This window comes from Chelmon rostratus, chromosome 5 (genome assembly GCF_017976325.1).
Source record: "Chelmon rostratus isolate fCheRos1 chromosome 5, fCheRos1.pri, whole genome shotgun sequence".
NCBI lineage: Eukaryota > Metazoa > Chordata > Actinopteri > Chaetodontiformes > Chaetodontidae > Chelmon > Chelmon rostratus.
In genome coordinates, this window is record NC_055662.1 from 3,469,844 (window position 1) to 3,482,483 (window position 12,640).

General features: G+C 41.3%; 2 protein-coding genes across 2 annotated transcripts in view; one reads left to right on the forward strand and one right to left on the reverse strand.

Moving 5' to 3' along the window:
- The window catches only part of LOC121606178 (protein unc-13 homolog B-like), a 7,535-nt gene extending 2,551 nt beyond the window's left edge, over positions 1-4,984 (reverse strand). Inside the window, exons 1-5 of the mRNA XM_041936364.1 lie at positions 4,958-4,984; positions 4,700-4,788; positions 4,448-4,585; positions 3,879-4,002; positions 2,485-2,529 (exon numbers count right to left, since the gene is read on the reverse strand). Coding sequence (XP_041792298.1) covers positions 2,485-2,529; positions 3,879-4,002; positions 4,448-4,585; positions 4,700-4,788; positions 4,958-4,984 — 423 coding nt within the window. The remainder of the gene's footprint in view (positions 1-2,484; positions 2,530-3,878; positions 4,003-4,447; positions 4,586-4,699; positions 4,789-4,957) is intronic.
- A 2,695-nt stretch (positions 4,985-7,679) lies between these two features.
- On the forward strand, positions 7,680-10,104 carry LOC121606885 (tubulin beta-1 chain-like). The gene is made up of 4 exons (XM_041937482.1): positions 7,680-7,763; positions 8,641-8,749; positions 8,830-8,940; positions 9,044-10,104. Exons 1-4 carry the CDS (start codon positions 7,707-7,709, stop codon positions 10,102-10,104), a joined length of 1,338 nt encoding a protein of 445 aa, XP_041793416.1. The 5' UTR covers positions 7,680-7,706.
- Positions 10,105-12,640: the final 2,536 nt, after the last annotated feature.

Below are 12,640 nucleotides of genomic sequence, written 5' to 3' on the forward strand. Positions count from 1 at the left end.
CTCACCACCTCCCTGCAGCAACCAGAGATCACAGACTGACATTAGACAAACTTTCCCCGTAAGAGCAACGCTCAAAATAGATACATAAAAACAAAGCAGAAGCAGAATCAGAGGAAATCCAAGCCTTGATATTCTGTGTCACTTGTTTGTGCTCATAAATCCATCTTGATCATAATTCCATAATAATATGAATAAATTTAACACACCAATGATCTCTCATCGATACATCTACACTGACTGTGAACTTCATCAACAGCCTCCTTCTTTAATTGACTGAAGAAACACATTTCAGAGACTTCTACTCTGTGAGCAGCTCCAGAACAGCAGTTTGTGGTTCAGCTCAACAGTCACTGATGAGGGAGAGGAACACGTCCTGGATTTACTTTCTACCTTGAAATTTTACCCAGTCTTTAAACTGCCGGCTTTATGCAACCTCCTGCATGATGCATTAACAGGCAGCCACCAGCGACTATTGAGGCCGATGTACGAATGTTTTAAGTTGCAGTTCTTCTAACAGCCACTAATACAGATGCTGAACAACTTTGATGTCACCAGGAAAATGTAAAAGTGTAAAAGTCTTTGGTTTTGGCTACTTGACATTGGAGCAGTAGAATAAAATAACATAATAGAATAAAACAATAAGGGCATTATAATGTCAGACGTATAGTAATATAAATAATAATAAAATAAAAATAAAGCACTGTTAAATGTGCAAATACTCATATGTCAGACAGACAGGGAACAGGCCTTTAGTGTCTGTTGTTGATGAGTCTGTGTACAGATGTCTTATTAGCTGTGCTGCAATAATTTCTTCCAGTAATAAGATACAGTGGTATGAAAAAGTATCTGAACCTTTTGGAATTTCTCACATTTCTGCATAAAATCACCATCAAATGTGATCTGATCTTTGTCAAAATCACACAGATGAAAAAACAGTGTCTGCTTTAACTAAAACCACCCAAACATTCATAGGTTTTCATATTTTAATGAGGATAGCATGCAAACAATGACAGAAGGGGGAGGAATTAGTAACTGAACCATCACATTTAATAGTTTGTGCCCCCCCCCCTTTGGCAGCAATAACTTCAACCAGACGCTTCCTGTAGCTGCAGATCAGTCTGGCACATCGATCAGGACTAATCTTGGCCCATTCTTCTTTACAAAACTGCTGTAGTTCAGTCAGATTCCTGGGATGTCTGGCATGAATCGCTGTCTTGAGGTCATGCCACAGCATCTCAATGGGGTTCAAGTCTGGACTTTGACTTGGCCACTCCAGAACGTGTATTTTGTTCTTCTGAAACCGTTCTGAAGTTGATTTACTTCTGTGTTTTGGATCATTGTCTTGTTGCAGCATCCATCCTCTTTTTAGCTTCCACTGTCTGACAGACAGCTCAGGTTTTCCTGCAAAACATCCTGATAAACTTTTGAATTCATTTTTCCATTAATGATTGCAAGTTGTCCAGGCCCTGAGGCAGCAAAACAGCCCCAAACCATGATGCACCCTCCACCATGCTTCACGGTGGGGATGAGATGTTGATGTTGGTGAGCTGTTCCATTTTTCCTCCACACATGACGTTGTGTGTTCCTCCCAAACAATTCAACTTTGGTTTCATCAGTCCACAAAATATTTTGCCAAAACTTCTGTGGAGTGTCCAAGTGCCTTTTTGCGAACATTAAACGAGCAACAATGTTTTTTTTAGACAGCTGTGGCTTCCTCTGTGGAGTCCTCCCATGAACACCATTCTTGGCCATTGTTTTACATATAGTTGATGTGTGCACAGAGATATTGGACTGTCCCAGTGATTTCTGTAAGTCTTCAGCAGACACATAGGGTTCTTTTTTACCTCTCTGAGTATTCTGCGTTGAACTCTTGGCGTCATCTTTGGTGGACAGCCACTCCTTGGGAGAGAAGCAACAGTGCCAAACTCTCTCCATTTGTAGACAACTTCTCTGACTGTCGATTGATGAACATCCAGACTTTTAGAGATGGTTTTGTATCCTTTCCCAGCTTTATACAAATCAACAATTCTTGATCGCAAGTCTTCAGACAGCCCTTTTGAGCGAGCCATGGTGCACATCAGACAATGCTTCTCATCAAGACAATTCTTACCAGGTGTGTGTTTTATAGTGGGCAGGGCAGCTTTAAGCCACTCATCAGTGATTGGGCACACACCTGACTTAAATTGTTTGGTAAAAATTGGTTTCAATTGCTTTTTAAGTCTCCTTAGGCAGAGGGTTCAGTTACTTATTCCTCCCCCTTCTGTCATTCTTTGCATGCTATCCTCATTAAAATATGAAAACCTATAAATGTTTGGATGGTTTTAGTTAAAGCAGACACTGTTTTTTCATCTGTGTGATTTTGACAAAGATCAGATCACATTTAAGCAGAAATGTGAGAAATTCCAAAAGGTTCAGATACTTTTTCATACCACTGTACGATGGCATAAACATACAAGAGGCTTTGCCCCTCGCCCTGCGTGTTACCTTGAGATTAGACAGTCCTTTAGCTGCTGTGAGGAGCTGGGCCCCCTGCAGAGAGGAGGAGAGAGAGAGGGATTATACTGAGACTTCATGTCATATTGTCAAGCTTACACATGCATACATACGTACGTCACAATTCTCTACGCAGGAGACAAAATGCAGCATTTCAACACGATTCACATATTCACAGAAGAAAATCAAACTAGAACAAACTCATGTAAATAAAGATCAGTACGTTTTGCAAAACAGAAATGCACCACGCACAACATCTACCACTAGATGGCAGCAGAGCACAGCTGCTGATCTTATTGGAGCTGAGAGACAAGTCACTGCAACAATCCAATATCCACAATCCAGTACAATGTGCACAACATATATTTGCAGATTTTCTACCATACCACCCATTCAATTCAGTGTGCTATTATAATCAACCAGCAGATTTTGTTGAGATTAATAATTTGTGACAGTAAACATTGTGCTCACTTTGTCAAAACTATGTTTTTGTACTGTGGAAGTCACAAGCTGCTTTGGTGCATTTTGGAAAAACTTGTTTGCTGCCACCACTAAATTCATGAGCTTTGCTGTTGAAAGACACGACAAACAACACGCAGACATGGATGATGACGGTGAATATGATTGTTTGAGTCACTTCATGTGCTGCAAACTGTTGCTGTTCGGCTGTTCTGGCAGCTGACGTCAAAACAGTCCCTGACTCTCCATTACTACATGACAAACTCATAACTTTAAAGGAGACATTAAAGGAAATCAATATAAAAAAAAATTACAAGATTTAATAAAGTGGTTGGCAATAATAAGTGTAGTGTATGTCATTTGTGCTTAATGAAGAGAACGCACATCCTTTAATAACTGTGTGTTTGCTTGTGTCCTCTCTGTGAGAGTTTTCAGACATTATGATTGACAGTTTGCAGTAGGGGACATTTTGTCTGGCCCTCACTTGTCCAAAAGGTTGAACAAAGGTTAAGAATTTTCAAGTTTAAAGGGCAACTCCAGCACTTTTACACATCAAGTGAGTTTACAGGGAAAAAAAGAAACCACTCCTCATCTCTGACTGAGGTCAGAAACGTGAGGCTACATTAGCCACTACTAGCATACCACACCCAACTCTCCAACCAAACTGTCCATGGCTGGGTTGCATCCTGGGTGAAGTAGGTGCCCCTTTTTGACAAGGAAGAAGAATGTGTGAAATAATAAGGATGATATCGCTGGTTCCGCTGCATTGATTTGAACCCTTTTTTTAAAAAGCTGTGCATATTGAGTCCGACAGTTTTACAGGAGCTTCAGATCGGTGTAGTGCTCTTTTATGGTTAGAATTAGGTGTAGCTCAGGCTCATGGTTGAGGTAAGGCAGGTAGGTGTGATGCTGAGGGTCGTACTGACCAGGCTGTCGTTGCTCTGAGGCAGGACGATGGTCTTCTCCAGGCTGCTCAGGACAATCCTCCACAAATCCTTCAGGATCCTCTTCAGCACCGTCTTCTCACAGATGTCCGCAAAGATACTGAGACTGGATCACACACAAACACCAAAAATGTGATCTAAAACCTGCTGAGTCAGTGTTCCACCAGTCCTTCCATAATGCGCTTCTTCTTTTTAATTAGTCTCCTAAGTGCTGTACAAAAGAGTGAACATGATGACATTATAAGGGGTATGTACATTGAACACAATGAAATAGGCTTTTTATGCCAGATTTTAATATGTTAGAGGGATGTAAAATCTGTGTACATGTACCGTATGTATTCTGAATGTTTGATGTGTGTGTCAGATGTTATTTAATAGATGTTGTTAATTAAAGAAAAATAACATTTTTTTATGATGTGCTTTCTCTTGGATATCACACTATCGTAGCCTCATACATTCAGATATATTTAAAAAAAAACGTTAGAGCCACACTGGTACAGTCGTCCGCCGGCAGCTTACAACAGGAGCCACTGTGCCATGCTATGACTTACTTCCCATCCAGGAACTCCATGAGGGGCCTCAGTATGGCGTCAGCATCTGCCTCTGCGGTGTTGTGGTTGGGTGGGCCTTTGATCTGGTAGAGGATCTCAGCCATCTGACGCATGCAGCCGTTAATACGAGTCTGGAAACTGGAGGGAGAGGAGACAGAGACAAACTTCCGCATGGCTGGTGGAGGCTTGTTCATACATGTTGGAATACTGTATGTGTGTGCACCTGTGTGTGTATGTGTGTGTTTGTGTTACCTCCTGGCAAATATGGTGCTGAAGTTGTCGAGGACGGTGTTGAGCTTCACCTGCAGCTCATTGAGGATGTCAGCTGCCTCTGTATCCAGCTACAACACAGACACAAATCAACAGGAGGAGAAAGGTGATAACAGGTTATTTAAAGCCTTTACAGTCACTACATTGTCACCATCCAGGTGCTCTGAAGGCAGATTTAGTCTTTTTTTTTACTTTTTTGTGTGTGTTTTATCTCTCTTTTTGTAAGTCTTTCCATCTCACCCTTTCTCTCACAATTAAGGAAACCATCCCTATTAAAACAAACACCCAAAAATATGTAAATACAGCTCAGAACGAGCACCGATTTGATTTTAATGTGGGAGCAGTCAGCCAAAATAAAACATTTACAGTTATTTTATCTCACATACGAGGTCCTTCACCTATACAGCATTTGCACAATCCTGTGAATATGTCGCCTTTCATATGAACAACAAAAAGATTAATAAGTAGTCCAGCCCAGAGTCAATCATTAATAATGGCGTGTGTGGGAAATCTGTCAGCAAAACACACCAAAGCAAGCTTTATTTTAGCCTTTGGAACAAACTCAGTTTCAATCTAAACCACCCCCAATAAACATGTCTCCATAACATCATCATAACTCAGAGCAGTCGTGCATGCCTGTCAACACTGGGACGCCCTGGGATCACAGCCCTTACATTTAGTCAAGGGTGCACACAGTGAATACTGAAATCACCAGCAGGCAACCACTTGCATTAAAATATCAAAACAACAAGGAGTGGGTTCACGACTTCCTGCATCAAGTAAGTGACTGCAGTCAGGCGGTCAGAATCAGAGACCTGGTTAAATGAAACGCTGTCAACATCCCTGCATGATATACATGAAAACACACAAGGATAAGATGAGATGAGATGAGATGAGATAAGATAAGACTTTATTCATCCCCAGACAGGGAAATTTGAGTGTTACAGGCAGCAGGCAATAGCTGCAGGAATAACAACAGAAATGAAAAATACAAAACACAAAATAAAAGTTGACTATATATATATGTGTGTGTGTGTACATTTTATACAAGAACTACAAGAAATAAAGTGAAAAATATATATTGCCACAAAAGAAACTATAAAAAATATTGCTATGAAAAATATACTGCCAAAAGTTCAATGAGAATTTCACAGTTTCAACAGAAATTGCACATGGATTGAAACTGCACATGGTGGGTACAGACAAGTTTAGGACAGTGTTTAATCTATTACACAGTAATAAATATATATGTGTCACAATAGAAAAAAAAGTATAAATGCACTGGTTGAGTACTTAAAGAGAATGAAAAAGTAATATTGCACAAGATATTTGGTGTATGTGATTGCAGGCTGAAGTAAACATGAATCACACATTAGTTGAAAACAGTGTGAATATGGACCCAGTGCAACATTAAGCAACGCTGGAGCTGAACACTCTGACAGCTGTTGTTCAAAATAAATGTCCTGGATGGGAATATACAACAACTTGCACTTTGAAAAGCGTGTAACTAAAATCCAAACACAGAATATTATCGGAAATAGAATTTGTTAAAAAAAGAAGAGAGAGAATACAATATGTGTCCACATATCCTCCCATGCTGCCTATATCGTAAAATAACACGGATGTCTTAAAAACTCACAAAACCCATTTCAGACAAACTAGCCTGCAATGTTAAATGTGTAGATTTTAGCTGAAAATTTCACTCTCAAGTGACAGTTAATCATGATGTAAAATCGGTCATAAATACCACCCTGAATAAAAAGCCCATGCATGCAAACAGAGGATTTCACAAGTCACACGTGTTTACTTTTAGTCTGAACACAAAATCTCTTTACTTTCGGTATCATTCTGAAAACTGTGAAACATCTTGAATACGTCACTATTAAAGATAACAGACTCAATAAAAGTCCAGTAACATTCTTAAAGTAGCCCGATGAGCATTCATGGTACCCTGCACATGAAGCACAGAGACAGAGATAGCCTTTATGATACTAGTCCCACAGAGGCAGCAGACACTTTGTTCAATTTGCCTGGGTTGTAAATCCCTGCAGTTTATATAGAGGCCTACTTGAATAGAAGGTGTGTGTTGTAGCCACAGTTTGCACTGCTCTGCCGCCTGCAGTGTCTCTCTGTGAGCAGTCTCATGATAAAGACACACAACTCTCCAGCCTTTTAAAGAATAAACAGAAGTGGTGCATCTCACAGTAAAAGAACTGCACTTGGCCGCCTATGTCACCAGCTGACTTATGATGTCATCAGGGAGTAAATACCATAACAAGTAGGTTCCAAAGATTAAGTGATATTTAATTTGCATCTGCACTGTTTGCCAAATTATAGCCTAACTTTGCCCAACTATGACACAAGCTTTTCATTTTTTAATGCATGAATATGCCGCAGCTCTATGTGGTGAGACTCTGCTGGTTTGAGCGGTGCTGTACTTGGTCTTTCTCTCTCGCTCCCTCTTGTCAGCCATGGTGCTGTGGTGTTCAAGCAGACGCCGTCGTGACCACCGTTTGCAATTTAATAAAAGAAACTTGTAAGAGTTCTCCAGTTTGTTGCAAAGTCCAGTTCTTCCGTTCCAGGTTCAGTTAGCACACTGTCATCACAAATGACTTACGAGTTCCATAGAATAAAGAGCATCTTTAACAAACTTTTGACAGACGAGCTTGCCGAGCGCCTCTGATGGCAGCCATCTTCCTTAGCGGAAGTAGGACAACGTCTGCGCAGATTACATGTTAGTCACACGTTTGAGATGACTGTGATTGGCAGACGGATTCGACCAATCGCGGATAAGAATATATGAATATTTGATTGGTCTAAATGTGTGTCTGTAAAGCAATTTTGGCAGAATGAGCCAATAGACATTCTATCTGTGGAGTAAAGGGCGGGTCCAATTGTAGTATAAAGCACTGAGTTCAGCCGTTGTGCACGCACATACAGAACAGTAAAGTCATTTTTCAGAAGGTCTATCCTACTTTCAGACAAGAAAATGAGGGAAATTGTGCATCTTCAGGCCGGTCAATGTGGAAACCAGATTGGTGCCAAGGTTAGTAAAATTATATGTTGTTCTTTTCAGAACTAAATCAATTCACTTTATTCAGAAACATCGCGTTTTCTGCTCTTGGAGCCGGTGCTTTGCGGCCGTAACGTTAACGTATGCGTCCCAGAAACCACACCCTGGGAATATCAATGTGTGTCCTCCTTAAGAAAAATAACCCTTTAACGTTTGATCTAAACTTAATTACTTTTTGGGTTATATTTTGGACCGTAATGCGTCGAAGTATAGTTGAATAAAAACGATTAATCACATTTCGTCTTGTTAAGATTTATCTAATGAAATAAGGCAGTCCGTCTGTAGTAGTATCAAACATGTTGAAACGATTAGGTATCAGTTTGAAGTTAACGTTGGTCGAGATTTATGTTAACGAAATATCTTCACATCACCATTGTTCCTCTGGCAAACGCTACTGCAATGCGAAAAAAAAGGAAATGAAAAACGCCATTGCCATCAGGACAAAAAAAAGCCACAGTAAGCCTGTAACGTGATGTTAACGGAGCAATATGAAAGTGTCGGTTAACGAAATGTTTCAACTTTTTTTTTCCAAGGTAAATATACACGGTTTTGTAACTGTTCCTGGTTCTCATTGAGGCCTACTTGGCAATGGTTTCTGAACAGTCCCGGCTGTTGCCTGGAGTAGGAGGTTTTAGCCGTTAAAATTCATAACCCATGAGTCGCAGCCAATAGGGGTCAGGCCGCGTGCGCCGAAGTCACCACGGCGGGAAATTGAGATTCAAATGTTCATGAATCACTTTTTACATTAAACGGTAAATGCCTAACTACAGCTTTGTCCATGACTGGATGCATGTTGTTTAGTAATCAGTAAAATGAGTTTGCATATTTTAATATTTCTAATTTCCTGCAGTTTTGGGAGGTGATCAGCGATGAGCACGGTATTGACCCAACTGGTACATACCATGGTGACAGTGACCTGCAGCTGGACAGGATCAATGTCTACTATAATGAAGCCTCAGGTAAGTCTAAAGCTGCTGTTTTCTTTTCCATAAGCTGCTGAGTCTTCTGTTTTTACTCAAATCTTATCTGTTTCTCGTAGGTGGTAAATATGTCCCCCGTGCAGTGCTGGTTGATCTGGAGCCAGGCACCATGGACTCTGTGAGGTCTGGACCTTTCGGCCAGGTTTTCAGGCCAGACAACTTTGTTTTTGGTAAATTTTATATTCTCTTTGTAACTTTGTCCAGAAGTTGTCAACTGCTACTTGTTATGCACCCTTAGTGCTGCAAAGCTTAATCTTGATTCTTGTTTTCTAGGTCAGAGTGGTGCTGGAAACAACTGGGCCAAGGGTCACTACACTGAGGGTGCAGAGCTGGTGGACTCTGTCCTGGATGTGGTGAGAAGGGAGGCAGAGAGCTGTGACTGCTTGCAGGGCTTTCAGCTCACACACTCTCTAGGTGGTGGCACAGGCTCTGGTATGGGCACCCTGCTGATCAGCAAGATCCGTGAAGAGTACCCTGACCGCATCATGAACACGTTCAGCGTGGTGCCTTCCCCCAAAGTATCCGACACAGTTGTTGAGCCCTACAATGCCACACTATCGGTCCACCAGCTTGTAGAAAACACAGATGAGACCTTCTGCATCGACAATGAGGCCCTGTACGACATCTGTTTCCGCACCCTTAAACTCACAACCCCAACATACGGTGACCTCAACCACTTGGTCTCTGCCACCATGAGCGGTGTCACTACCTGCCTCAGGTTCCCTGGACAGCTCAACGCTGACCTGCGGAAGCTGGCCGTAAACATGGTGCCATTTCCCCGTCTGCACTTCTTCATGCCAGGCTTTGCTCCCCTCACAAGCAGAGGCAGCCAGCAGTACAGATCCCTCACTGTGGCCGAGCTCACCCAGCAGATGTTCGATGCCAAGAACATGATGGCTGCCTGCGACCCACGTCACGGCCGCTACCTGACGGTGGCCGCCATCTTCCGTGGCCGCATGTCCATGAAGGAGGTGGACGAGCAGATGCTGAATGTGCAGAATAAGAACAGCAGCTACTTCGTTGAATGGATCCCCAACAACGTCAAGACCGCCGTCTGCGACATTCCTCCCCGTGGCCTCAAAATGGCTGCCACCTTCATCGGCAACAGCACAGCCATCCAGGAGCTGTTCAAGCGCATCTCTGAGCAGTTCACAGCTATGTTCAGGCGCAAAGCTTTCCTCCACTGGTACACCGGCGAGGGTATGGATGAGATGGAGTTCACCGAGGCAGAGAGCAACATGAACGACCTGGTGTCCGAGTACCAGCAGTACCAAGATGCCACTGCAGAGGAGGAGGGAGAGTTTGAGGAGGAGGGCGAGGAGGAGCTGGCCTAAACTGATTTTTTTTTTTTTTTTTGTCAAAGTTCTGTCAATGAAACGTTAAATCTTTCCATTTTTCCTGTTCAGTCTGTTGATATTCATAAAAGTTCACATACTGTGATTGATGCATGTAAACAACACACACATACGCACACACACAACACACAAAATACATTCTCTCTAAGTCCAATTTATGGTTCAGACAAAACACATTGTTTTTCAGTGTTTAGTTTATGGTTCATACACAACTACACACATCTGCCTGACACCATATTGTTTTTCAATGTTCAGTTTATGGTTTAATTTTCAACTTGCATCTGATTTAAATAAATATAGTTTTATGAAAAGGAATTGAGTTTTTGTCTTTATCCTATCATAAATCTATGCGGGTCGGTTTTGACCCGTAACACCACAGATGTCACTAGTGTCAATCATTTTGAATAAAATAAAAATCATAGATTTTTTTTAGGTAGGTGTACTCTAATATTAGTTTATAAGACATGGATAATATAATTACTCATTTGATCACTATAGGAAATATAATTAGTGAATTTAAACAGTTTTACATTGTAAGATAAAAGGTCTGTGGAGCAAGAAAAAAAAAATGGAAACAGTTTCCATGGATATGAATACATACTAAGTTAGCTATGAGGTGTAAAACAATTTTGGATGATAACTAGTGTTTTTAATAATTTTCAGGCTGAGTTAAATAACGGGTCAAGTATAGCATGAAACAAACCACAAATGTTCATGTCAGTCTGCTCTGTAATCCAGGCTGGCATGGACCTCGGCAAATTACTGTATAATCCCAGAAGTTTATATACTACAGCACAAACACTACTGCCTCATTCTTGCCAGTGTGTGACTATTGGAATGGCTGAAATACACTACATCACAGGATAGCACAAGATGGAACATCTGTTATTACCAGAACATCAGATATGATACGAATTATACTGATTTGTATGGGTTATTCACCGACACATTATACAGAAAATAGTCACTGCGTAATACCTCAACCAGCAGTTCAATATGATTGATCAGTCATTGAATTTCTAGTTGTGGTCACTAGGTGGCAGTGTTGGCTAAGCAGCCATTCTTTTCCACAAGAAGCAGGTGAGGATGCTCATGGCAAGAGCCAGCAGTGTCCAACAGCACACTTTCTTCACCTGGTCTTCCAAGCCCTGCTTCTCTCCAAAGCGTGACACGAAACCGCTCTGTCAGAAACAAATCAGTAGATGAAAGTTTCATTTGAAATTATACATTTCAGTACAATATAATTTGACAATAGGATGTCTTGTACAAAGGGCACATCATTAAGAGCCAATGAAAGGCAGGAAGAGAGCATTCATATATCATTTAGAAGAGAATAGCAACATTTGATGGCAATTTAATTGATTTGAATTATTTTTAATGTAAATTGTTATGTTTTTTTTGTTGTTGTTGTTTGTTACAGAAATTGAAGGAGGGTTTTTTGTTTGTTTTGTTTTGAATTTCGTCAAAATAGTGTGCAGTTTTAATACAACTTAAAAGTCACTAGAGGCCAGCATTTTAATGGCATGGTGTTTGCAAAGCGGAGGTTGATGTGCAGCTTAGATTAGTAGTCATGTAACACTGGCAAGTACCTCTAAGAACTCAAAGGTTGTTTAGCTGGTGGTCATTGTATAATTGAAAATTATTTTGAGAATATTGATCATTGAAGTAGCTGCAATAAAAACTGAAATGACAGCAGCCATCATGCTTAACTCATTGGAAGGGACCTATGTCAATTATTATAAGCTTTATTGTTTTGCTTTAATACAAATGAATACATATTCAAAACATGCACACGAGGGACTAAAAGTCAGGATATCGTGGCCTCTGCTGCTTCAATTTGAACTTTTTTTTTTACTCTGTAACATGTCCATGATGTTTATGCACTATTAAATCACTGCAGAGTCCCTGAAAGGAACTGGATTTCCACTGTTGGCATGATGGAGCAGGGTTTCAGGAGTATGAATTACTTTAAAATCTAGCATGTATAAAGGTATTGTGGTTGTACATGTTTCAAATAGGAGAGTCAGTTTGTTTTGTCTCCTCTAGATATTCACCTGTGAACACTTACCCATCCTCCCTTGTCTCTTATTTCAGGGCAGATGACCCTCTCCACGTATGCCCCCACACACTCTGTGGCAGGACCACCACCATGCCCCTCTCATTGCAATGCAGTGCCATCTGACCAGCCAGCACATACACTGACAGCACTGCACTCCAGGCCAGATCCCTGCGCCGTCTCCCAGGGACAGGAGGAAAGAAGTGCTCGTCCAGGACACTCATGAGCACGGAGCAGGCCGTGTTCTCCGTCACATCCTGGAAGATGCGAGGCCAGCGCCTGAAGAAGATGGGGAATCGAGTTAGGAGCTCATCTCCGGCGTGGCGCAGGGCTGCAGTGCAGGGTGTAGGGGCGGGACCCATGGCGCCATCTGCCCCCCCTGTGGTTACATACTCTATGTAGTCATAGGTAAAACACCACACAATATGTTTTTCTGTATTATATTTGATGTCACATAAG